Raw genomic sequence first — 27,798 nt, 5'->3', positions numbered from 1 at the left:
ACCTTATTTAAAATGGCCCTCAAAACAGTTCTATTTACCTTGGGAAAGATGAGAAGCAAAAGAGGACAGCTCCAGCTAAGTGGCGTCTCTTGTCAATCACTCGCTGTACATGCAAATCACACACAACCTTCTCTCATTTAACAACTGACTGATCAACACCAGTGGTAAAATCGTCTGGATAACACAACACAATCACAACCACAACCACACAGCACTTTCCATGACTTGCTCAGCTTTAGAAACAGCCTACAAGCATTCTACACCTCCTCAAGAGTAAGTGCAGGCTAGACACCATTAGTATGACATCTACCAAAGAACCCCTTGAGTTGAAAACAAAGCACTTGTATCATTCATAGTCAGCATTCTGGCATAACCAATTAAGTGATATGCCTGAATTTATCACCTTGGTGAAGAATAAGAGTATGCACTTGTTCCCCCAGAGTCAAGATGCTGGTTTCAACAATTCTCTCACTTTCCAGTATAATTCTGTTAAATGCAGCAAATGGATGGCAGAAATAGGAACAAAAATGCAATCTTTGCAAGTCCAAAGCAAACAGGTTAAGAAAAGGCCCTTCTACTTCAACCACAGCATTATTAAGTACACTAGTGATGTGAAGTTGTGGAGAAGAAATGTGTGATAGACTATTAAAGATAGTGTTTGAAGGGAAACATACTGCCCCTAGAACCACATAAAACTGAATAACTATACTAGCTGCATTGGCCAGGCTCTTAAAATCTTCATAGTCAAACTCTGTAGGAATGGATATTCAATGCATGCCCAAACTAGTATAACAAGCTTCTGAGGGATAACGGTTTTGCTGGTTGTAGAAGAACAGTCATATATTTTGAGGAATCTCCCCAAAATGCTGCACTATTTCCAAAAGTTTATGACTTGGCATATTTAAACATGTATTTTCAGAGAGAACTTGACAGGACTTCAAATGCCTATCCAAAGCATCCTCTGAAAGTACTAATACTTTCTAGCAGAAAGAGCAATTAATATTGGAAATCTTACTTTCTCTAATCTTATTTTGGGAATAGCTGGGAAGATTTTTCTGGAACTTAACAAAATTAGAAGATGAAGTGCTGAACAGAACCATAAAAATAATTTTAATAGAAAAGTAGCAGTTTGACAGAGATATCAATAACTAGATGTAGTAGAATTATACTGCAAAATACCTCAGGAATTGTAATTGTAAGCATTACTTGTAATATAAACTGTTTTTTACATCATACCTTTGCAATGAACAGCTATTACACCTTCAGCATTTTCACAAATATTTAGAAATGTTTTAACTATAGTATCACTAGGTGTGCTTCCATCAGCAAAGAAGAGATCAAAATGCTCAAATCCAGCATCTGTAAATCGTTTGGCATCATACAATTTTTTGTTGAGGCGTATTATAGTGGTGACCTTATGTTGCTTGAAGTATGGGAAATAAGCCTCTGGAGCATGGTGGGGATAGCCTATTTGAGAACAGAAGATAAAAAAAAAGAGAGTAAGACTTAAACTGAAGAAATACAAAAAGACTAAAAAACAAGATAAGAAAACACTTTGAAAATAGAGACAACGTAAAGAAATAGACTTCCATAAAAATGGAATTTTAATACAATCACCTAATCAGATACAATTAAACCAAGCATTAAAATTTTACTGCCGGAGTTCTTATAAAAGGAAAAGAGCCAAGGAAAAAACACACTGTTTGAAGAACAATTTTTAAAGCTTGTTCTTACTGATAACAACCAACTAAGAAAGCAGTGGGCTTGTGCTCCCCACCTCCTTTTTTAAGCATACCATTTTCAATTTTACTTCTTGAATGAGGTCCACTGAAGGCAATGAATTTGTTTGGTATTATCCAGTTAAAATCTCCATTTTCTGCTCTCTGTCAAGAGAAAATGCTTGGTTTATCATTATCCCTGTATTTTCAGGCTTTTCCTTATTGTTTCAAAATACATGCTAGTTAGAATTGATGTATAATTTTTGTCAAAGGAAGTTGTGTTAGTTGCCTGCTTTATTTTTCATCATGAGGATGACAGATGCTCTCAACCTCACGTTTCTCCCATGTTCCTGTCTTTCTAAATCAGAGTTTTAGAACAACGCAACTGATGCCCTTCAGATGAAGAGCAACTTCCAATTTTTTATAGGATTCTAAATTTGTCTTACCAATTGGTCTTACCTCTGATCACAAGTTAAGTAATGATTTTTTAAGCTCCATTTAATTTTCTCTTTACAGATATCTGGCAGCGTTGCATTTCTGAGACTGCATGCAGTCAAGAGTTGCAGTCCTTCATTGTCACAATAATTTCCTATGTCCTAAAGCAAATTTTATGCACTTGGAGTTTCCCAGCCCTGTTTCCTTCTTTACCTCAAAGAGCGTTATGACATTTTTGCCATGTGTTCTCAAATACACACTTTGATTATTCTCTAGCATTCAGTTAGACTTGAGCTTGTAAGCCCTTTAGTTTTCCATCAAGACTGCTCAAGAATATCCAGGGTTTCAATAATAGAGACTCACATTTATTTCCTTTTTGGTTTCTGCTTTCCCCCATGTTTGAGCATAGTTATGCTTAAATCTGAATTTAGTATTCTCTCTCTGACCATGAACCTTTATTTACCTATCACAACTTAAAGAGAAAAAACAGAAATGGAACTTAATACTACAAAATAACAGCACAAATTATAAGCAATCATTTTAGCATTAGTAACAGCAAACAAATCAAAAGATTGATACTGAACACTTACTTCATAATGCTCATATTCATTTACATCAAACGTACTAAAATCCAGGAAACCATACTGCAAAGCCTAAAATTTAGAACACAGCTCTTAACAAAGATGCCTCTTCAGTGAGGACAGTTTATCACTCTTTTTGGTTACATAAAGTCCTATAATACACACATTCTCCTCTTTCTTCACATAATTTAAGAAATACAGATAAACTCAATCTTGCTTCAAAACAGGTTTGTAAATTTCAGTATAAGTTAGATGAGTAAATCAATTATTTTTGTTTTCACCTAATCACTACAAAAATCCCAGGTAACTGAAGAATTTGGTCTTTTCATTATTGCTAGATGCACAAAATAATAAGAAAAGTAACCAGCAAAAAATATCTATTCAAGCTATGAGTAGCTTCTAAAGACTGCATTCAAGGACTGGAAATATCTTTCGTGAATAAATGCCATTTGGTAGTATCTTCACTGATTTCAAATCGTTTGCAGTCACAAAGTCATAAGTAGATATTACTGTGAGTCCATGATGTCCCATATTAGCCAGAACCATAATACTTTATAATACATAACAGTATAAAAAATGCAGTCATTTGGGTAACTAAATGGTATATCCACTTGTTAAAACAGGAAGCACAAACACAGATAAATCCCGTATCTCCAGATATTAAAAATACTACATTCTAATTTTATCTTTTACTACCTAATCTTTTATAGCTTTCCTTGCTGCTCACCAGCAAGAATAGCAATGCACTAGTCTTGACATACAAGTGGCCAATTTCAAAATACCCAAAAAAGCTAAAAAATCACTAACCTTCAAGAAGCTAACTTAACCAGTAAAAACATCAGTATTTGGTAGAGATACCCATAATGTGAAAGACAATAGTACAGTGGAGGGCTGCAGAGCTCACCATTTCACTACATACAGACTAAAAACAATGTGTTTTGATTATCCTATCCTTCAATGCTGCATTACTTCATTGCAATATTGCTATAAAACCTAGATTTTATAATTTTATAGTTAAAAAAAGAAGCATCTACCTCCTAACATTTGTTCTATTTCTACTACTAAAGCAAAACTTGAAATCATTAGCATGTGCTGCAAATGCCTGAAGAGCAAACCCATTCAAAACCACTTTCAAAGGCTATGTTCAGCCTAATATGTAACACCAGGGGACATATAATAAACCTAACACACAGCTTTTAGGATTAGAGGTGAATTACTGTCCTGACAGATGACACAAGTAAAACTTAAAATTCCCTCTTTAATATCTTCACTTGTTGATTATATAAGGTCTTGGCTGACTTCTATGAATGCTGTATCTACTTTTGTGACAATGCATAATGCATACTAAACTAGGCAACAATCAGCAGATTTACTACTTCACAGCTCTAACTGGATCCTAGTTTCCTAAGCGTTCTTCTTCTGATGGGCAACATTTAGCTAATTTTTTGCAATGTGAAAAATATTAGTTTACTGACCTTGTTTATTGCATGAAAACAGTCCAGTAATGTCAGATGAAAACTGCAAGTACCAAAGGAAGCATCCCTATAAGATACGATGACCAAAAGATAATTATTGCATTTTAATCCAAGTGAAAGAAATTGAAGATACTTCTCTAAAACACCTTTTAAAAACACTTCAAAATAGTGATTATCAAACTGAAATAATTATGTCAAATGATTATTTCATTTCCCATACCTTGAATCTTACAGGAATAACAAAACAAAATAAGTTATGTTAACCGATACAATAGTAAGATTACTCCAGCTACAATTTTTGTAAAGCTGAAATGTTCAATTTCTGACATGGACTGTTAGGATAAATGTTTTAGTAAATATAATAAAATATCTTCCCTAAGATGCATAAATAGTTAATGCTTAAACAAGAGGAAAAAATGGTTTCTTCAATTACAAGTTTCTTAATTCTGTTGATCCAGGAATTGCATGTTCTCAGTATGTAACCATTATTAAATTTCATAAGCACCACAGAGTAAGATTTCTACAGGAATACTATAGTGAAGTAAATAAATAAATTTAACTGAATCTACACCAGAGAATATTATGCCTTGGTAGAACACCTTGAGACCATGCAGCCCTTATCAGCTACTGCTTCTAATAATTAAAAAGCATATAATGTTTGAATTTCAGCTGAGAGGAAGAACCTGGATTGCTGCCTTTAGTAATTTTTTCTATCCTTTCTTTCCTTATAAATCAGTGTGAAAAGAAATTAGCAGGAGACAGAAAAAATAGAACCATATTCAAATAAAAGGAAAGACACATAAAGGTGATGGTGTAGTAGCATGTGTCTCTTAGACCATCTAATGAAAAGAACAAATGGGTAAAGCCTTCTACAGACAGATAGAAGCAGCCTCACATTCTCAGCCCATGATCCTCACAAGGAACTGCAACCAGTCTGATATGTGTTGGAGGGATAACACAGTAGGGCACACTCAATGCAGAAGGTTCCTGGAACACACTGATGACAACTTCCAACTTGTCAAATATGTGCAGCAATCTGCAAATACTGTCTTGCACATAAAGAATGCTATTAAGTATTGCAAGCCCTCTGTGGTGGATGACAGATATTTTGATATGTTTAACTATCAGCTACTGGCACAAAATCAGACTGTCAAGTGAGAAGCAATGTAGATCATAAAGCTCAATGAGTGGATACAAACAGTGGGGCTCCTTCACCTTCTGCTGGTACACTTCAGTACCAGCTGGTAACACCTCTGATTCACTAAGCACCTAAAATTCGGACAGTGAGTGTGTCCCAAGTAAAAACTTCAACACTTCAACAATTAAAAAAAAAATCCAAACCAGAAAAACCCCCAAGGCTAACAAAAAACCCCACAAAAAACAAACAGAAAATCCTCAAACAAACAAAAAACCACCCCAAACCAAAACCCCAGAAAACCAACACAGCAAAAATTAGTACTGAAAAATGTTACATTCTTCAAAATATCAAGGTACAGAAAGTTCTATCAACTTGTTATTTACCTGAAAGGAAGGTATGAAACACTTCCTGACAATATAAGCCGGTACACATCTTCTGGGGATTCTCTCAGGTATATTATCTATTTTTGGAAAAAGACAGAAAAGGAAAAAGATTATTTTAAGACAGGCTTCAATAATTTCAAGTCATTTGTTTACTACAGAAGGCATAATTAATTATCACGGAACGTAAGAGTGCTGGAAAAGAGTGGCATCAAGAAGAAATGTTTGCACGTGTGCAACAATAAAATGAACATAAACAATAAAAATCTGGTCAATATAAAGAAATATAGATTTTAAAACAAACTTTATAGATTGGTGCAGTTGTTCAATTATAGGCTACAGTGAAAAGGCTCCTGTTCATCTGGATTCTTCCATTTCTACTACAACTCCGCTTGACCAGTCTGTAGATTTTTTTTTAATTAAACTTTTAAGATGCAAATCAAAACATAAAAGCCTGCAGAGATATCAGCAAAACTATGAATCATCTGCTACACAAACTGTCGGTACACTTAGCAGACAAGACTAAAACAGTTATTTATGTATGTTTTGATCTTCCTACATCAGAATCAAAATTTGGTACTTCCTCCTTTGCACTGCTGAGGCAATATCCAGTAACTAAATCCAGATGCCATAAAATAAGAGAAAACAAAACAAAACTAAACAAAACAAAAAGGAAATCTATAGCTTCAGAAGCAAAATACTAAGAACAGAATGAACTTTCTACTGTCAAAAACAGTCAGAAAATAATTCACAAAGGACCAACTTACGAGAAATATCCGTATGGTCTTCCATCACAACATGTCTGATCCCTCTTGGATAGCCTTTAACACTAAGGTCTCCTTAAAGAATACCTAAAACTCCTCTTTTTTGCATATCTCTTCTTCACATACCATTAAACACCATCCCCAGCATGGCCAGGAGGTAACAACTGTTAATAACAAGTTGTCATTAACAGGTCAATATTCAGTAATTTCAAGTTAATACGTTTTCTTTGAAATTGCTTTAACACTCTACAGAAAGTTGTGATATTTTCACTAATGCTCAGTAAAAGTATTTTTTTCTTTTATACAAATGGCATTTTCCCTCAGAGTTACTTGGAAGTAAAAATCCTCATGAGTATTAATTAAATATCTTCCAAAAATCAAGGCACTGTGTATTTACTTTCTGTTGCTTTGGACATTTTTTCTTTAAAAAGTTGGCATTGCCTTTCAAGTTTCTTTGATGCTGCCGCAAAGTCAGTTTGAACAAATGACTTAGCATACCTTAAACATCCTCTCTCCACACACACACAGAGAAAATGAGAGTTAGAACAGATGTTGCTAAAAAAACCCAACAAACAAACCCAGCTTGAAACACAACCTAAACAGACAGCTAAAACAGACATGGCCAACAGGTGACCCCTTTGATTTTCCTGATTCAATTAGTGTGTTAAGTATTTTCTGAGCATTCTTCCCTCGAAATTGGCAGAAGAAAACAGAAAAATAAATATTTCTTGAGACATAGCTAAGTAATGAAAACCGCATGTTCTGTGTGTGTGTTCTTTCACTTGGGAGAGATAAGCAACATCTGCATTTATATTTGCAATTATATGCCCAAAACTAAAAAACACACTTAAAAAGCCTCCTCAAATATCATTGAATAGCTAATACTCCAACAGCAAAATTAATTTTCTGTTCTGCAGGCCTGATTTTTTTCTGTATTGCTTGATTGGGATGCAAAGGTTATCTTCCAAGAAATTTCAAATTGTGTGCTTTGATACAGTCCTAATTTGAATCTTGCAGCACAGCAAACACATATTGCTAGAAACTATACTAATCAAGCCCTTCATTTTTATCATGAAAAGAACCCTGTCCCTGAAAAACTTACAAACCTGAGACACGAAATGGAATTAGAAAACAGATAATAATTAGACAGAGTTTGTAGCCAGAAATGAGTCACCTGAAAAAAAACAGGACAACAGAATCACAATCAATTAGGCTGGAAAAGATCTCTGAGATAATCCTAGTCTAACCTTTGCCCAAACACAACCATGTCAACTAGACCATGGCACTGTGTGCCACGTCCAGTCTTTCCTTAAACATCTCGTTCACCATCTGCCTGGACAGTCCATTACAATTTTTAATCAATCCTTCACCCTTCCTGTGAAGAAATTCCACCTAATGTCCATCTGGACTTAAGTGCTATCACACTGGGTAGTATACAGAGTACTAATTGTACCACAGGCAAACAGAAATGCAACTAATACTGGCTGATTTTGTAAGCACATATAAAAGCTCAGCTGAGGTATGAGAGAAATCCTTGGCCCTTCTGAGCTACCAGCTTCCTAAGGGAAACAAGACTGAATACAGAAGCTTTTCTTTACAAGTGTAAAAGCTGCAAGAGACAATTTTTTTCCATTTCACTGTGTTGTATTAAAATACGTTAGTTAGTTCTAATATCTTACTTTCAAGCACAGATCCTCCTTCTGAAATTACATTACAAGTGAAACTGCTAGACACATCTTTTTAACATACATGCATATAGACTTTTCCTAACACAGCTACATAAGAACACTTTCCTCCATACAAGGACATTTAAAAAACCCAATCTGATTTTGCAAAGCAAAAATACAACTTGTATTGTACAACTGAACCAAAATACAGCATATTTACTTAACAAGAAAACTTACTGTGAAAAAAAGAGATCCTGATACAATCAGCTGTGACACTACTACACACAAAAGACACAACAAGTGAACAGCTGCAGAGACAGCAGTTGATGAAATGGTCAGATGGTGTGCTCAGTGAAAAGTGTTTGCAAAAAAATTAGGTTAGTATGAGAATAGCTGGATGAGTGCAATGGTGTAGAGTGCTTCAAAGGGGAAGAATGGCATTCACACTGAATGGGAAAGACCATAAAGAGATAATTACTTCACAAGTATCCTGTGAGTAACACGAAGCTGTGATAGCCAAAGTACAGACAGGATCAGCTTCTGTCACAGTTTAAGGGAATACCCAGCTAGAAATTCTGGGTGTAACCAAGGGTGGAGGAAGGCTGAACATGGGTGGGGCCTGTTTTTAGGTTGGGGTGAACCAAACTCCATGTAGGTAACATGTAAGGCTGAAGCAACAAAGTTCAGAGAAGTAGCAAATATCAAGGCAGCAGGGGCCACACATCTGCATTCAGAAATGGTCTGCACCAAAAGAATTCCATCACTAGACAGAGAGCCACCACTGAAGATCTGACATCTTCACCATATAATTCCAGCAGCTTTTAGGCTTAACAGCTGGGTTTAGTCTGGTCCTGTGGAGAATGAATGCCCATTATTTGTTGGGATTGCTCCTACACTACTCCATGAAGTGAACCAAAATGCAGTCATCAGTGTTTAAGGAAAGATTCCATTCAAAAAATATTTCCGAGACATCTGTATCTATATAAAACTAAATATAATACTGTTTCTGACCTGAAGGAGGCCACTGAAGCCTTAAAGATGAACAATTTAATTGGAAAGATGTGAGTGAACAAAGGACTAAAGAAAGCAAATAAACGGAAAAGAGAAAGTAGTACTGATCAAATGTCTGTAGCAGACAGAAGTGTTGAAAGAGAGGACTTTCCAAGGTAGCAAGCATAACTGAAGTTTTAGAAAAGAAGAGAATGGAAATGTTGATCTGATTAATAAAGAAACAAAGATATATCTGTAAATTAATGAGGTATGTGCTGGGGGAAGGAGAGGAAATGAGAGAAGACAAACTCCAGAAATCAAAATATACAACAGCTGAAACTAATTTGTCCAGATGCTGATTACAACTTATGTTTCTGCTGTGCTTTCTAAGATGGTGAAACTTTCACAAATAAAGTTGTTTTCTTAGGTTAATACCAGTAAAGCAACCAACAAAAATGACTACTAAAAAGATAAAAATATTAAAATAAATTTCAAGCAATGTTATTAGCTGTTATTTAGCAGAAAAAGGCATTCTCTGGGATAATTTTAATCCTTTTGTGTATATATAAATGAAGAAAAGACTATTAGAATTTTAAAATTATTTCCCAAGAGGCTCCTTTCCTGCAGTTAGGGAAATATTTTTTTAAAAATAGGCCTTCTTTCAAAAAAATTTAGTCAATGCAGCATACATCTACAAGTTCAATTTTTAGAATTTTCCTAGTCATTTGCAAGCACAGATAGGAGTACATACATATCTATACACACACAAACAGAAAAAATCTTAAAATCTTTTAGAAACCTTCTACTTAAGTACCTTTCAGGAAAATTGTTACTATAAGGAACTGATATCTTTCAAGTCAAACATATAATTTTATCACAATCTGCAATCATTTGTGTACACAGACCATTTAGAAATTTCCTTTTATTATGCATACAAAAAATATCCTACTGAACTTCAACATATAGCCAGGAATTTGCTATTAGCACTTGAACCACGAACAATGCTCTATCATCCTTTTCATTTAGGACATCTATTTCTAATTAAGGAACTACAGGCACCTCTGTGAATGGCCAAGAACCATCCAAACACTGAACACTGGGAAAGGTGCACTCAGGAACTCCTGCTACCATTGCTGTGCAGTCAGATAGCCACTTTCAAGTTCACTCAATGAAATACAAGGGTTTGCAGGATTAGGTGACCCACTCTTTATTTATGAGCATTTAAAATCAACTAAAGAATGAGAGCTTTTAGTAAGCCATGTTTTCATCTGATTCATTAGTGTTTTCAATCCATCCTTATTTTTTAAGCAACCATTTCGTAGACTGGAGTTACAACCACTGGAATGGTATTCACAATAGGATGCAAAGTATTCCTGGTGGAAAGGGAAATGAGCCTCTGGTTAAAAATGGCATCTTAACTTTCAATACATGGCACCGCCAAGTGCAATAGTAATGCCGCATAAAAGAGAAAACATATTTAGTAATAATAATCTATGACACAACTTGTTGCTGCTTCAGGAAAATTAAACAGGCTATTGAAATAAGTTTTAGTGTTAGAAACTATATAAACTCAAGCCTGTAAACAGCACTTTAAATTCATATCTATGAAGTTCTCAATGCAATCATATTTATCCACCCTCAACTGAAAAATCTGCTTAAGGCTATTAAATCATACATTTTATCAACCATGCTGACTTAGAAGCCAGAAAATAACGAGACAATTAATTTTAAACTGCTAACAAGCAACTTTTGTGTGATACAACTATGTTCCAAAAATGCCACTCACCCAAGACAGCCTGAAGTGCTGTAAACAGCAAATAATTGAACCCACCCATTCTGAACAAATGCAAGTAATTGCTGTGTGTGACCAGACTCAAACACAAGATCATACAGTTGGTAAACTTTAAAGAATTAAATATTTTATTTCATTAAAACCTCAATTGGATATACTACTCAGTCAGTAGATTAAATTTCTAGCAATATTCCATAGGACAAAATGTTAGATGTTGCAAAATTAAAACACAAGGTTATTAGAATAAAAAGCTTCCCGTATGGATTTGTGTTGTAGTGAAGAAATGTATGTGATCGACAGTTTTGTCATGGGCAGAAACACAGTCATTAAGTGGATAAAAGTGACAGAGAGTGAAAAACTGCCTGTCTCTGGCAACTCTCTTTGTTCATCATAAACAAAAGCAAGAAATCTCCAATTACCTTTTACATAGCAGAGGGAAAGTATAAAAAGTATAAAAACCCTGAACTGACCAGACTAGGGACATCCCTACTTCATGCCAGGTAAGAAAGCAACCTATGACTATGAAATGAGGGACCTCCAAAAGAACAACCCTTCTTCTCCTATGGAGACAAGCAGTTTTGTAGGAACATCCTGGAGTAAAATCTAGTACAAACAGCAGGAAAAGATGCTGCCGTGAAGATTAATCGTGATTTTCCAAATACAACTCAGAGAAGGTAGCATTTTGGAGGACACAAACTCAGAGACAGCTAAGACTCCAGGCAACTTCTGCTTAAATGAAAGGTCAGTATTTTGTGCATCTTGTGTCTCTGCCACTTGCTCATGAAGCACCTCTCACCAGAACACAGCTGAGGGTAAACATGGTTTACCCACTCTAAATCTAAGCACTGACACAGCTACCCATTCACCACCACCCAGTCTGGATCACTAGACAGGTTTATCTGAGGCTTAGCCAGAGATAATTCTGCAAGTGTCACAGTAAGAACAGAGCAGTTCAACATCACAACAGTGGGTTCCAATTGATCCTCCAACCTCCAGCTTCTACCCAGCATTAGGCCCACAACTAGGAAGGACACTAACAAATTGAAAAGGCAAAAAACCAATACTATGGATTAGAACGGATGAAGGAAACGCTGCTTACCCTGAAGAAAGAAGATGAGAAAATAGACAAAGTACAGAGATGAGTCCTGGAGAAGGTGACCTGAATTACAGCAGTTCATGGGGCGGTACCCTGGGAGGGTCACCCTCCAAGTACATAATTAGTGCCAGGCCTGAGAAAAAAAACACTGTTACTAAGTTAATGTAGCCAAGGGGAGAGGGGGGAGCTTGGGAATTGGGTGGACAGAGCACAGAGGGTACATTTTCTTTCGTAATATAGGAGGAGCAATGATGGAAGAAGCAGACTTTCCTCACCCACAGCAAAGTCCTGGTGAAAATCAAGAGAAGCCACTGTAGAGATCAACTCAGAAGATCACTGCTGCTTTGGTAGTGTGGTAAGGCCTGAATAGTGCAGACAGCTTTCAAGGAAAATATTTTTCTTTAAAAGGTGAAGAACAAAAACTTGCCACCCCCCTCCCTTCTTTCCCTTTTCCCCCTCCACCCAAATAAAGTGTAAACATTCAACCCCAACACTGAATTCTGGCTACCTTTTATGTGGCTGAATGTGCCAAATTTTTGCTAATCTACATATCAGAATATTATTCTCGTTATGTCTGTAAAAATATAGAAACAAAATTCAGAATTAAAATAGATGAAAGATGAGCAATAAAGGGAATAAGATCTAAATTGTTAAGATTTACTCTAAAAAAATACTATTTTATTCTAAAACTACATATACAACAATGTATTTGTAAACTTAGTTCTTCACTCTTAAGGCTATGTTATACTGAAGAGCTTGAGTTAGGCTGTGCTGTCACATCAAAGTACACCTGGAAGGAAGCAGCAGATGCAGGATGGGGGGAGAAAGAAGTATGTAGTCTGGAGAGTTGATAAACTATCTCCACTGAAGAGGAAAGAAAGACAAGTTAGATGAAGGGGAAGGAATGAGGGAAACATTAAAACACATCAACTGTGAAGAAAAGACTGAGAACAGACTTTGCTTGAAAACAAGAACACTAACAGCTACCCTTACCACATCACAATTAATGAAGACTTTCATAATTGCCTTAGTAATCCAAATGAGTATATCCCCACACAATATATATACACACATATACATTTGAACAAAATATGACAAATTATAAATCATGCTAATATATCCAAATTCCTTTAAGCAGAAGTTATAATATTTGGATTAAGAATACAAATTTGAGGTCAACAAGCCTTTGAAAAGACATGCTCAGTAAAGTTGAATGTTTATGAGGACACAGAAATCCCAGAGGAGAACTAGTCATATACAGTTTATTACAGTTTTATAGTTCAAATGTAACTATGTTTAAAAAAAAAACAAACCAGAAATCACACACTCACTGTGCCTTGCTATTCTTGAAAATTTTGCAGCCTGTTATTCCTAACAAGTAACTTGTAGCACCTGCACCTACAGAGCAACTTGCACCCAAAACTGTGCTTAAATTATCAAACACCTTTCAACACAAGTAGACAAGCATTATTTTTTTGTCTAAATCTGCAAAGGCCACAATCCTTTTCTACTTCCTTGCTCTTCCTTGAATGAAGCAGAAGTCCCCCAAAGTAATGCACTGCTTATCTACAGAGTTCCTCAACCTAAGGTAAACTGTTGAAATGGGAACCTACCATGAAGCTAAAAAAAAACAGAATCAAGTAAGAAAACACATTCAATCCACAGAAAACAAAACACAGTATCAACCTACAACTTATCCTTTAAGATCAAATAATTATGACAATCAGCTCAAGCAACAAAGAGTATTACCAACACGACGCAGTCTGATAAACTAAAATTACAGAAAAACTCACTAAAAGATTTGACTAGTATCTTCCTTCAACAAAAAGCAAGGCATTCCAAACTAAAAAAGGGAGACACTTAAGCCTACATAAGAAGAAGCAATCAATATTTCCTTTCAATCAGGAAATATGTTTATAGACATGTTTATCAGGCATTCTGAACAGATCTTGTATCATTGCTTGCTCCACAGAGAACAATCCAATTACCCCTTGCAGAAAGCAGAAATATGGGACAAGTATGTGTGAACACTTGAGCAAAGAGCTCTGAAATTAAGCTTGCCTCTTCATGAAAGATCATCAAAGCATACCAGGGGGGAAAAAAAAATCTCAGGGGCATAGTTTTTCTTCTGTGATCTTTCTTCAGTGGAATCCCTCCTACATGAAATTGGGAAGAAACTCTACCCTACTGAAAAGAAAAAGCAGTACCAAAGCCAAAATGTATTGCACTGGGAAGAAAATCAGCATCTAGCTAGAGCTAGCTCAGTATCTTAGACTTGCAAATTTGCGAGATAGACATACTTACATGCAAGGGGGTGACTGATACTTCTACTGTGCTTCACTCTCCCCTGGACCTTTCAGGGAAACTGCCAAAATACTCAATGTGTACAATACAGTAACTTAAGCACTCCTCCAAACTCTGAGAACTATTGGTGGTTTCGACTAGCCTCTTTCATGCCATATGCCATGTCTCTGCAACTAGCCCTACCACATTCCTTGGTTAGGCAGTCATCTCGTATCATGGATCCCTGTGAGCACCCTTTCTTTACTCTGCAACTCCCACTTCCTTCACTGCAGCTCTCTAAAGCAAAACCAGCCTACTCATCTGTACAACAGCCTCCATTTTTAATTATTGTGCTTTGGATTGTCATAAGCCATACGTATTAATCCTACCGCTTTATTCAAGACCGTTGAAGCATTCACCGTCACCTGCATGTTATTACTGCAACATGGCAGGGCTACCAGGTGATCAAAAATAATATTTATTTTAGGTTTTCTGTTTATTTTGCGTAGTCAACCAAAGCATTTTCTTATTAGATTGTTTTGCCATTAGTTAGTCTTCTGTACCAAAATTCTGCTCAGGATGTCAACTTCTGTGCCAAACAATGCTACTACTACAAATATTTAGAAGAGCATAGGAAAACCAAGACCCACTTTTTTCAAACAATGGCTGATAACTGAAGCCAGTCTCCACTCGCTCTCTGAGCCTCAATTATGATCAAGTAATTAGGAAGAAGCAGTTCTCCTAAAAGCTGCAGCTGTTTTGTCAACATAATCCCTTAATGGCAAACAAGCTTAGTAACTTATATTTCCAGTCTCCATGTGGCTTCAGAATGCACAGGACTGCAGCAACATTCCTAAGTACCTGTGTTTCAAATACCAAGAGTGACACATTTTGAAATTTAGTTCTCAATTTGTAAAAAGTGCTATAGAATATAGACAACAGAGAAACCCCAGGGAACAGAAAATTAACATCCTGCATGATGCAGAAAGGCAGCAAGGAGACTGCCTGCATCACAGAAAGTGCTGTGTATGTAGCCTTTGCAGCCAATAAATAAGAATAACCTAAGGCTACATGAACTTCAATCCCTCAAATCTCCAACATCAAAAAGTGCATAGCTTCTCATTTCATTTTATTACTCCATAAACAAGAGAAATGTTTACAACCAAGGTGTGTTACAAGTCAAATCAGAACATGAATATGGTTTCGCAGCTTTCATCCTGAAGTATTCTACATTTTATTCCTTGACTACATTTTTGTGTACCAAATACATGTAGCTGTGATGTAAAGCCAGTCCTTTTCCCCTCTGCAGCCACAGGCTTGGCTTAGTACCTTTCCAGCCACATTGTAGACCTTATACAAGCTCTAAGCCCATCACATGCTCTCACTACTTCTCCCAGGTTAACTGAAGAGATTACCTTCTATTGGAGAAGAAGCAGTGGGAAAGGAAAGGCTTATTTAAATATGCACTGGCAAATGATACATGATACTTTGTGCAAGATACTGTTTTTCTATTTTAAAAAAGAAGAAGAGGTTGTGTGGTCGGGGAAAGGCAAAATTTGAACAAGCAATTATTTTTTCTAAATGAAAATATTAATACTGATTTTTTTTCAGGGATGCTCTTACTTCTTAAGAACAGAAATGGCAATAGGGAGGTAAAAACCATAAAATCATACAACTTCACTCACATACCTGACAGACTTTAGAAACTCTTTTATTATGTGATACAATATTCTAATTACATTAGTAGGTTGATTGTTCAAGCGAAAATAATTGTTTTTATCTTGAAGTTCTAAAAATTGAGTATGAAAAGCTGAACACAGTCAGCAGTTGATGTAAAAATTTAAATACTTACTGCGTAGGAGCCTATGAGGAATGCAGCGTTCGCTTGCTTTTTCTGATCAAAGCCAGTATAATGAATTATTTTCTTCCTTATCAATGAAAATGACTGTATCAAGAAATGAACAAGATTATGATTTTGCATTTTAGACTTTTTACATTCTCTTTTATAAAATCAGAGGAACTGAAGAGTTTGTTTACCTCCTTTCATCCAGCTGCAGAGTACCAAAAATGCTGTAGAGTAGTCCCTCAGAAACTTTGGAAAACTGTATTGCATCCCTACCTAGATTTTTCCAGTAGTTTGCTCAGTATCCAGCCTAAGTAATTTTTGATAAAAATTACAGAAATATTTTCTTTTTCTTCTTAAATGCATGTGTATTTTTAGTTAGCATTTTTGACTTCAAACCTTTTGTAACAGACAACCATTTATGAGAATATAAAGTGGCATTCTCAAAAGCATCACAGGTATATTAAAGTTGCAAAAATTCTACAGAGTTTACACCTTTTCATTCATTTTTCAAACTCAAATGCAGATAAACCCACTAGTATTTGTTTCTAAGGATTAGAATCATGCTTAGATTAAATTTGATTAATTTTGAAAGCATTTCTAAACTTTATTATAAATAATTTTTAAACAGTCACATTGGCTTGGCATACAGTTTCTCCATTTATCTTAGAAAGTGGGCGGAATGACATTTTCCATAGAAAGGACATATACATGTGTGGTGGCAGTTATCCCCTAACTGGCCCTTGAAATAAATTCTGATGTGCTTGAAACTACACACTTTGATCAACTGCTAAGCTATCATAAAATGTCATTTTCTGCATTTAAATAGCAATGTTACTTGTTCAAGATACCAGATCCAATGCATTCAAGACCAAAAAAAAACCCAGATGAGTAGCAGAAATATGTTCTCAGAAATCCTAACGTGTCAAACGCAACACAAGCAAAGGGGCTGCAACATAGCCTTATGTTGCTTCAGAGCATCCTGTATACAAAAATCAGAGAATCTCATCTCTGGCAAACCACAGTTACCTACATGGAAGTTTACCACCTCCCAGCCTGGACTACTAAACAGGTTTATCTCAGGCTTAGCCAGAGACACTTCTGCTTGTGCCCCAATAAGGACAGAGCAGCAACATCACACCTGTGGGTGCCAATTGCTTCCACAATCTAAAGAATAATAAAGCAAGTCTGAATTATGCAAACTATTATCTGTGACAGACATCAAGGAACGAAAAAAGATTACACTCTTATTCTATAATGTGCTACATATTTCCCACTTTTCACAGTTCAGTGGCAGTTTAAAGATCTAAGTAGTTTTGAAGAGGCAAACTGTGATTGACATTAACAAAAATAAGCTTTTTTATCTGCAAAACAGATTTTATACTCCAACATCTACTGAAGGTCAACTAACTTGTAGTCAGTTGTGTTGATTAATTTAAGAAATCCACTTTAAAGACACTATGCTCTATCAAGAGCCCAATCCCAAACATTACTGAGCTTAAGAGAAAATACTCTGCAGTGTGAGCAGAGCAGCCTCTGTCAGGCCAGTGCTATCAATGCTACTTAAGATCAAATGTTGTTCATTACTGAAGAATGCCAGCATAAGAAGAGAAGACCAAGTCAAACAAAGAACATTTCAAATAAAAACATAGCACTACACCCTCGAGCTCACTCAATATTGGCAGATTGCCAATAAGATAGAATTCCAAGAAATAAGCTTTTCCTATAAAAGAGACTGTATTCATTTAGCAACTGATTTTCTAGAAGCTTAATGATAGTTACTGCCACAGTTGTGCATCTTCTGATTCTTAAAAGTAAGTGGATTTTCCACCTTGATCCTCCTCCTCCCTAAATTCAGCTCACTGAAATACAGCATTCATATTCAGAATTCAGCTGGATTAGGAAAACAGGAAAGCACCTGAACAATAACAACAACAGTGAAACAAATTTTGACCCATTTGTTTTTCTTTTTTAAAAAGCCAGTAATATTGGCTTTTGAATAAAAAACCCCAAGCATTACCTTTAATTTCTTATTTAGCTTGCAGCAGTACCTGTAGACCATGGCAAGATTGAGCGGTCCGAAGTCTGCATAGAAGCTGTTAGAAGAAAGGGGGAAAATTGTACATGACCCCTGTAAATGCCTTTTTTTTTAACAAGATGCATAAAGCAAGGAATAATAATACGCATGTGATATATATGTACACCATTCTAAAAACAAGCATGCTTTCTTACATAAATACATACTGTTTTGTTGGAGGAATGTTTTGTTATCTTTAAACATGGACTAAATTTTTTTTTGTCTCCACACAGCACTATTCAAAACCAATACCCAGATTTTAAGAACTATTTTTCACTACTGTATCACTCTGTGACAAAAAAGTTTTAAACTCAATTTTAAAAGGAACTCATAAGCTTTACTTTAAAAGGAGGCAATTCATAGTGCTAGAGGAAAGGAAACACAGATAATAAAGATTGATTAGTGTGTTAAAAAACAGCAAGCATGCCCTTGATCAAAACCATCTGAAGAACTAGCAACATTCCACATAATGTAAAAGACAAACAATGGTCACTACAGGGGAAATAATATATCCATTGTCAGCTCATAAAGGCTTGAATTGACTCTGCCATTTTCTTCTATGATTCTAGGAAGTTCAGACATTCCACTTAATACATGAGAAACAAGGACACCCCTTTCAGTAAGGCAGTACAACGTGCACTTCTGAATTTATATGGCTGCATCATGTTTCTGTGTCTTCTAACAGCAATAGGTACAATGAAAGCTTCTGCTTTGAAAATGTTTTTAAGAAATCCTGATGGGAAAGCAAGAAACCCTTCAGAGGCCTATAAATCATCATGGCACGTAAATCTTAGAAGACAAAACTCATGTAACTAAATCTCCAATGAGACTGACTCCTCACTGTTGTTGTAATGACTAATTTATTTCTGTAAAAAAACAGGGAAAAAACCTAAGTTGGTACTTACTTCTCATACACAAGTTCATCATCTATGCAGAAATAATGGGTATTTGCAGCTCCACTCTTTGGCTTTTGGTACAGAATTGCAAAATAAAGGCGATCTGAAATGCAATAAAATTAGAAGCTTTTACAAACATCATCTTTTTTTGCTCAAATTTTGAAGTGCTACTTGTCAATGGGATAACTTTAAATGGTTTCAAATTAAGAAAATCTTTTAAGTTTTAAATTAGGTTTTATTATTTCTCCAGTGTTAAACAAACAAGGCACACAAAGATCGAGGCTTTTTGCTCAGCGGCATTCCCATAATCTGCAGCTCTTTGGTGTTCTTTCCCCAAGTGTTCCTTGTTTAATGACTTCACAAAATAGCAGGAGCCTGACTTTCACCCACACACACAGCAGACACCTCCTTTGGCAGGTTTCATTGCACTTCAAATACCAATGCACACACACCACCCCCAAACTAAACCACAAATCCCTCTGCACTTCTGAGCACCTACGTTAAAATAAATGATGAAGCACACTCACACCAAACACAGGCACTTCTTTCTGTTAAGTCATGATTTTGACAGTAGCACCATGCAATTAAAGCCTGCTGGTAACAGACTCGGGAGAGATTCAGCCAAGCAACCCATGCTGTCCATGGGAGCACCAGCCAAGCCTCCACCTGGACATCTCCAACTGACTTCCCATCCCCACCCCAGCTGCCCTGTCAAAGCCTGTGCGCCTGCAGGCAGGAGATGTATTTGCCCTGGCTTCCTTTGTTAAGCTTTGTTAAGCTGAGGGGAAAAAAAATCTATGTGGTATTCACATAGATATAAATTACTTTTATGGCCAGGGAAGCTGAAGCCCCAGTGAACTTTAAACACTGACTGTGCTCCTGCTATAAATTGCAGTGTTTGCGATAATTGGTCAATAAAAATTGAGGCTAGCAGCACCACTGCAATACTTGTCTTCCTCCTGCTGAGAAAATATTTGGATTAAAATTCAGACCTAAAAGGAAAGCTTTTTTTTTTTTGTTTTTGCAAATTAGTTCCCTAGAATAGATATTATTTAAGTATCAAAACAGATCACATGCATGTATTATTTCAAAACATGATCTGTGATGAGGAAAAACTGTATGTCAGTCTTCAGACAGAAGGAGGGAAAAAAAAACACTTTAAGTTTCAAAACAACATCATCCATGACCAACACTTAGAAATCATTACTTTTATCTTGAAAATAGATGTCCAAGTATGCCATGAAAGGAGTTACCATATCTATATTTTAACAGTCACATGCTCATTGCTCACCTACATACACTAGTATCTCAAGGGTGAAGGCAGACAAGTACACCAAAAAGTGCACATTTTCTTAATGTTTTTTTCAGTAGAACAGTAGCCTGATCTGAGTGGTTTGGCTTAAACATTTACAGGTCAGGAGCAACAGTGGGATTTATAGTACCTCCTAAGCAAGTCAGGCACTTACTTCCTTACTCTCTAGCAGAAGCAAGGCACCCAACTTGCTTATTTAATTTCTAATAGTCCCATCCTGTAAGCAGAACAGCTGCAAGTACTAGATGTGAAGCGCATTACCTGCTTCTGCACCTCCCAGCATTTACCAAAACATTCCCAAATCATAGAAGTCAAAGGATAAAATTTAGAGTAATGTGTGCATTTTTAAGAAGTGACTAAACTGGCCTACAAAGTGAATTATGTGTGGAGAAGCAAGTGCACCAATACTCTAGCTGAGTGCTAAATACGCTATGGGGAAAACTGCTTCAGAGAGAGGCAGTCCTGGGGGTTCCCCACCCCTGTGTTAATCACTGAGCTGTGTCAAGGTGGATTTGCATGAATTATAAACTGTAACAGGTATCCCTGGGCAATATCAAAAAAAAAGAAAAGAAAAAAGAAGAAAAAAAAAGGAAATAAGGAAAAAAAGGAAAATAAAAGAGAAAAAAAAGAAAAAGAGAAAAAAAGAAGATACAGAAAAAACAGGAAAAAGAAAAAAAAGAAAAAGGAAAGAAAAAAAAATAAAAGTGGAAAAGAAGGTAAAAAGCTGCTTTGCTTACTTCCCTCTGCTCTGAGAATGAGAGCTAACGTGTGCAGGAGAACTGAGGGAAGGGGAGGGAAGAGAAAGGAGAAGTGAGAGGATGTGATATCTAGGGATTGTGTTTAAACTGGCATTGCTAGATTAAACACATGTCACTGCAGCCCCAAGCTATAATTTCACACCACTTCTAAACTGATTTAATGGCTAGCTGCCACCAGGTTCCTTAGAGGAAAAATCCTCTGAGTTAGCTCACTAAACCAGCCTGCTGGGTGTTAACAGCAGGAATATGCAGCCAAAATATGCCCTTCATGGCATCTGTCCTTAAGTGCCAGTCTAACTATTGACTAGGCAGACTGAGCTCTCGCTCTTTATTGTACGAAAACAACCACATCAAGGTCTGAGAAGAATGGCAGTAGTACTCAAACTGAGCACCTCGAGTACTCAAATGCTACCATTTTGCACTTCAGCTTCTTCACAGAAACTTTGCTTCACTTTTGAAAATATAAAAGTACTTTGCAAAGAGCAATCCAAAATCTTCAAATACAAAAGGAGAACAAAAATGAAAAGAAATATAATTTGCATAGGTCAAAGATCTAAAATAATTTAGCATTTTGCTCCAAAACAGGATTTGAAATTTTTGCATCTTCAGTGCTTGTACTGCTACTGAAATGCTTCTGCAGCTTGCAAAAATGTCCAGCAAAAGTAAGAACTCCTATCTTGAGTGAGCAGTGTGTATGTGGCCTTCTGAATTGCTGTTGGCAATGGTTCTGCTCTGGTATCTCTAAACTGTGTTCATTGTTGCCATTCTTAAAACACCTGAAAGAAACTTGAGTTTAATGAGTTTACAGAAGTACCTCACAATAAGAGCAGTGTGTGTCAAATGCCAATAACCTGACAAGCTGTCCATTCCTGTGCACTGCTAACAATTACTCCCTATTATGTAAACAGCAGGCTCCATCATCCTATGGGAGATTTTAGAATGAAGACATTTCCTGTAAGTGTATTTACCCTTTTACTGATTTACCAGTCCGGCATCTGACAAATGCTGGTATTACTCACCATGTCTGTTTTTACCTGTTTTTTTCAAACACATTCCAAGTTCTATTTAATCAAGAATTAGTGTGCTGGGTTTTTTTAATAAAAATTAAGAGAGAGTTCCTTCCTTAAGGATCTGGTTGCAGGATTGAGATTTTATACATAAAATACACTCAAGCATTGATGATTTCATTTCACTAGTATTCCATAAATGCTTAAGGTTTGGACTGCCAGGAGCAAGGCTTCTCTTTATTATCTTCATGTTTCCTTTGCTAATTTTAGCTTTTTAGTATTTCGTTTACATATAGTGCACTTGAGCACTTCCCAATTCCTGCAAATTTCTGATAAAAAATCATCCTAAAACTATCAAAGAAGAGCAGACCTTTCTAATCATCTCTCAGAGGAATGACAGAGTAGAGCTCACTGCCTTACAGGCTGCATCTGCTCTGCAATTAGGAGATATGGCTGCAACATGTTAGATATTCTTCAAATACACTTAATTTTGTCAGCCTTATATAACGAAACAGTTAAAATACATAAGCACGGACGTCACTGCAGGCAATTAATTTGAGTAAGCACCCAATGTACAACAAAATGAGCCTATATACTCCTAACTGAGGCATAGGTTACCAGAGCTGTGTTACTGCTCGTACCTCAGCTAGTGAGACTAAAGCTAGCATGAGCATGACTGTCCAAGCTGATTGCAGAGTGTTACAGAAGGGAAAGCACTCTGCTTATTTATAAAAGCCACAGTGTTCTGTGGAAATAGATGTGTAGAAAACAGAGAGGTACCATTTCAAAATCACATTAACGTGAATTTAGAGACAAAAAAATAATTTTCCTTTACTCTCAACAAGCCTGATGCTTCTCAGGTTCTGCTACACAGGCCTTCAATAAAGAAATTCCATTAATTCAAGAATTACAGTTGGACTTGTTGATCTTAGAGGCTTCTTCCAACCTAAGTGACTCTATGACTTTAAGTGACAACTAAATATCAAACAGGCATTAGTGGCAGGACAAGTTTGCATACTATCAGCAAACATTATTTAATACAAACAGAAATTCCACAGTTCTGTTGTTAAATAGATGCTTTAGATGAGAAACTCAGCAACTGACAGTATAACAAAACCCAGTGTTAGTCTACTTGAATGACCAGGAATGTAACCAAAGAGTTTTTACTATTTTAAGAGGAGTGCATTTCTAAATTCAGAGTTGGTATATGGAATTTCGTTGTGTTTGACTTAAAAAACTTCAAAATATTTAAAAGACATAAGAGAAAATGTAAAAGGCAAATCCTGAGAAAATGTAAAAGGCAAATCCTGTTGCAATGTCAAGGGAAAAAGCAAAATTGTTTAAGATTTTCTTTTTAGTCTCTCTAGCTTTGAAAAAATTTATTCAGTCATCATCCCTATGATACTTTAAATTTAGCTAATGATAGAGTTGGCAATTGGAACAACAGCCTGGACTCTGAAAAAGAAAATGAAAGAACATTAAAGAGATAAAGGAACTTTTTTTAAAACAAAATCTATGAAAGCATAATTTTCAGTGCTATGTCACAACGGATCCAACCCGGTTATCTCACACAGAGTACTTCCACTCTGCTGCTCTTGATCGATACAAGAGACTACATATGTTCATGTACTTTCAGTGCTGGATAAGACACTAAAAGCCTTAAACATGTATTTAAAATCTTGACTTTGGAAAAGGCTCACAAGTAAGCGGTGTCATATTGATAAAAGGATAAACAGTTTTTGTACTGAGATAGATGCATAATAAAAATGAACTGAAAGTGTTGACAGTAAAAATATTGTAAGCTTAATGATACTTAGAAGTGTCCTTAGCGTTCTAGAAAAATACATTTTCTATTGGGTACATAAAGTTTATAATGACAAGCCAGCACTCCTGGAAAAAGACAACTTAATGGTTCGAAAAAAAACAACAAACCACAATGTAAAACGAAACAAAAACAACCCACATATCAAGGAATACATTAAAATTAATATTTAATTAACAACTCCAACTGACAGTGTAAGCAGAATTATTCTCAATGAAGGAAAAAAATAGATATATACACTGTAGCTTAAAGCATCATATAAGATGTTACATTCTGCAAACAAATTAGATGTACATTCAGCAGGAAGAACAATCAAATGTTAAGAAATTACCCATGACACTGTATCACTTAAATTTAATTCCATGTGTAGTTACTGTAGTTATTTAATTTTAGAATTAACTACTCAAAATAGATGAGAAACCCACACCTTTTGCCTGAGGTTAATGCATTATAATTCCACCTCTCCTTTAAAATGTTTTTTAAAAAATCAGAGCAATGAGAAAGAAAAGCAGCTGAGGAAAGGAAATGAACAGCTTTCAAGCGTCTTACAGAGCATTGCTACATTTTATTTAGATCATATAAATTACTTCTCTCAGAGATCAGAAGGATATGGGAATATGCTTCTAAAAAACAGAAGAAATGCATTCAGTTTCACCAAATTGAATTCATACCAGCAAGCCTCACGCACTAGTTGACAAAGAGGAAATGATGAAGCTTACCATGCAGCTTAACAGACCAAAATAAACAACTTTTTAAAAGGACAGCTTTCCTGAACTAGTCTTACTCGTTAACAAGAATATTTAGACAGTTCTAATTAACAGTTATTCTGACATATGGCTTATGCATGCAATTAATTACAAAATAAAGATTACTTTAAGTAATGATTACTGTAAGTATTTTAGATATAAAATTCCTAGAGTGGATTTGAAACTTTGGTGTTTATGAATGTAACATCACACAACAAAAGATCCATAAACCTTTAAAGCAATCTGGGTTTATATTCTGCTTCTGTCTTTTGCAAAGATGAAAACAAGGGTAGCCTGCAACGCTCTTAATAAGTTTGGCACTGTTTCTGTAAGTAAATAAGTGAACAGATCTCTCAGCCTTTACAGTGGTTCAAATATTTACCAGTATGTGCATTTTTAAGAATAAAACCTTATACTTTGTCTCCAGTCCACAACTATTAATTAACTTCTCGGAACTGCATTATGAGAAGGCCGAACCGACATTTCAAACCTTGGCATAACTTTAAAACTGCTGAACAAAAAGGTAAGCCTGTTAGCTTAGTCCTTTAAGATTTCTCTTTAAGAAAACAAGTATGACATAGCAGCAAACTAAACATTAGACTATAATACGAATCAGAACTAAAAACTGGACAATAAACAGCAGCCACTGTGCACAGCAAGATAAAGACAAAATGAAGTGTTGTTAAATATAATAATTTAGTGCACTTTAATAAAATTTACTATGGTAGGTACTGCTGCACATGATTAAATCCCACTGAAAAAAAAAACACAGGTCAAAGCCTAGGTGTGCTACTGAATTTAAATGGGCGAACACTTCCTTGAAGGAAAAAATACAGTAATTTAATGGGGTTGTTGATGCCAGACACACATTACCAGATCCAAGCAACTGCTTCATGAGAATGGCTAGACAGATCTGTTTGCTGGAGATGTGAGCTGGACCAGGCTGCAAGGTAATCCAGGTAGTGACATAACTTTGATAGCAAAAAGTCATAATCTGTCACATTAGGGGTTTCCACAACTGACCTTGAAATCATACTACCATCATGTCCTATATAAATGGTTGCTGCTACAGAAACAATACACATGTGGAGTTACTGGAGACTAAGGGTTCTATAGATAAGTACATTATTATGTTTCTTTGTGTAGATCAGGCCTAAAATGCTGAATTTTTGGCTGGAATATTTAGGATTTTACTTCCTGACAGTACTAAAGCTTTTTAAAAAGAAGAATCTGGTAAGTTCTGGCAGTTTACATTCTTTCTACGTTGCTATGTCAAAATTTCAAAATAAAATCTTACATACCGTTATCTAGGAGACACACTAGTTAATATAAGGAACCATGCTTCTTGACACAGAAATAAAAGGGTGCCTTTTCTGGTGCATTTTCTGCATGTTTGCTTTTTATCTTTTTGCTTGCTCTGTCCACAGATATTTCCCGTGCCCTTCACAGAGATGTGCCGGGAGATTTGTTTCTTGCTTTTTATGAGAAGTTAATACACTAAAACTCTGAGATTATGACATATGACTTAAAAAGTAATTTCTGTTGTTGTTGTTGCCTTTAGGCAAACTAAACTTAAGGCCATCTTTTAGCTGGGGAACTCAAACCTAAACACAGAATTTTCTGGCTGTGATCCAACAAGCTTCTTAAAAGAGGCAGACTCGTGCCAAAACAAAGCACAGCTCAGAGCCTGGAGTCACGAAAAGGAGGGACGATACTGAGCAATCCTGCCTGCACAAGCTGTTGGCACTTGCGTGTCAAGAGGAGGTGCGATGTGTGCCCATTATTTTACCCTTTAGCCAGCAAGCAGAGTATTACGGCATCAGGAGAAACAAGTATCTACATCAATCTATACACATATATGCGTGTGCGTGCATGTGGCGTGTATATACATATTCCCCAGATACATAGAGAAGTACGCTACTTTTTTTCCCACCCCACTACGTGTTGAACGGACAGAAACGTGTTTAACGTTGTTTTTCCGTTTCCTCTCTCTGGCAGGCAGAAAACGCCAGCACGGAGGCAATCGGTGCTGGCTACGGCTCGGGCTACCGGGACATGGGCAGGATGAGTTATCCCGCTCGACGAGCGGTGCAGTTCTCAACACACTTCGCTGAGTGACGCGCCAGAGCTCCGGGCTCGGGGACTGACCGGCCCCCCGCCCGGACAGCAGCGGCTGCCGAGCGCGCCCGGGTCCCGCCGGGAATCGCGCCGACGGGAAGTTTTCCTGCCCACCCGGAGCCGGCGCGGCGCCCACCGCCGGCGGGACGGGACGCGACGGGACACCGGGACACCCCCGCCCCCCGCACACCCCCCTCACCCGCGATCCTCAGGCAGGTCTCCAGCCCGACGGGAGGCAGCTGCCGCCGCCGCTCCGCCTCGCCCCCCGCCGCCCCCCGCGCCGCCGCCCCCCGCCCCCCCTTCAGCGGGGGCGGCGGCGGGGCTGCGCGGCGCCGCGCCTCGGCCCAGGTCTTTCGCTTCATGGCGCAGGCGACCGCGGCGCTACGATCCCTTCATCCCGCGGGGACCGGGCGGCCGGAGGGAGGGGAGGGGCCCCGGCGGCGGCGAGGGCGGTGGCGGCGGCGCCCGACGCGCCCCCGCGCACACCGCCCCCCCCCGCCGCACCTTCGCCCCGCCGCCCGGCGGAGCGCCCGCCGCGCCCCCAACGGCCGCCCCTGATTGGGGCGCGCGGTGTGGCGTCACCGGTGCGGAGCGGCGGGGGGGTGACGTCACGGCGGCCGCGGTAACAGGTGGGCTGGGGCTCGCCCCCCACCCCCTCGCGGCCGGGGTGCCGCCTGTCTCGGCTCGCGGCCGGCCCGCGCTGCTGACGTGGCGCCGGCTCCCCCCGGGATGGGCGAGCGGGGCCCGGGCCGCGGGGGCTCCGCTGCCCGCCGGGCAACCCGCGCCCGCCCTGCCTGCTCCAGGAGCCCCGCAGCCCCCGGGGGGACCCCCCCGACGTGTTCCAAGTGAGGGGCCCAAGGACTTGGTATTTGGTAAGGCAAACTGAAAACAGTCCGGTGC

At 37.6% G+C, this 27,798-nt stretch overlaps 1 protein-coding gene across 9 annotated transcripts in view; it reads right to left on the bottom strand.

Annotated features, from left to right (window-relative positions):
* The window catches only part of CDC14B (cell division cycle 14B), a 69,119-nt gene extending 41,859 nt beyond the window's left edge, over positions 1-27,260 (bottom strand). For all 9 annotated transcript variants that reach the window (XR_015772425.1, XM_014252255.2, XM_088054529.1 and 6 more), the window contains exons 1-9: positions 27,098-27,260; positions 19,145-19,238; positions 18,183-18,258; positions 16,172-16,264; positions 5,731-5,807; positions 4,210-4,276; positions 2,744-2,806; positions 1,796-1,883; positions 1,237-1,467 (exon numbers count right to left, since the gene is read on the bottom strand). Coding sequence is in view for 8 of the 9 variants with exons in the window: in XM_014252255.2 (XP_014107730.2) it covers positions 1,237-1,467; positions 1,796-1,883; positions 2,744-2,806; positions 4,210-4,276; positions 5,731-5,807; positions 16,172-16,264; positions 18,183-18,258; positions 19,145-19,238; positions 27,098-27,260 (952 nt within the window). In the remaining variant the exon portion in view is untranslated. The remainder of the gene's footprint in view (positions 1-1,236; positions 1,468-1,795; positions 1,884-2,743; positions 2,807-4,209; positions 4,277-5,730; positions 5,808-16,171; positions 16,265-18,182; positions 18,259-19,144; positions 19,239-27,097) is intronic.
* Positions 27,261-27,798: the final 538 nt, after the last annotated feature.

The sequence above is a fragment of the Pseudopodoces humilis genome, chromosome 4 (genome assembly GCF_049639895.1).
Source record: "Pseudopodoces humilis isolate 2021_Gansu_Grassland_sample_001 chromosome 4, ASM4963989v1, whole genome shotgun sequence".
In the NCBI taxonomy this organism is placed as follows: domain Eukaryota; kingdom Metazoa; phylum Chordata; class Aves; order Passeriformes; family Paridae; genus Pseudopodoces; species Pseudopodoces humilis.
Note: the sequence above shows the minus strand (reverse complement) of the source record. Positions and strands in the feature narration are given on the sequence as shown.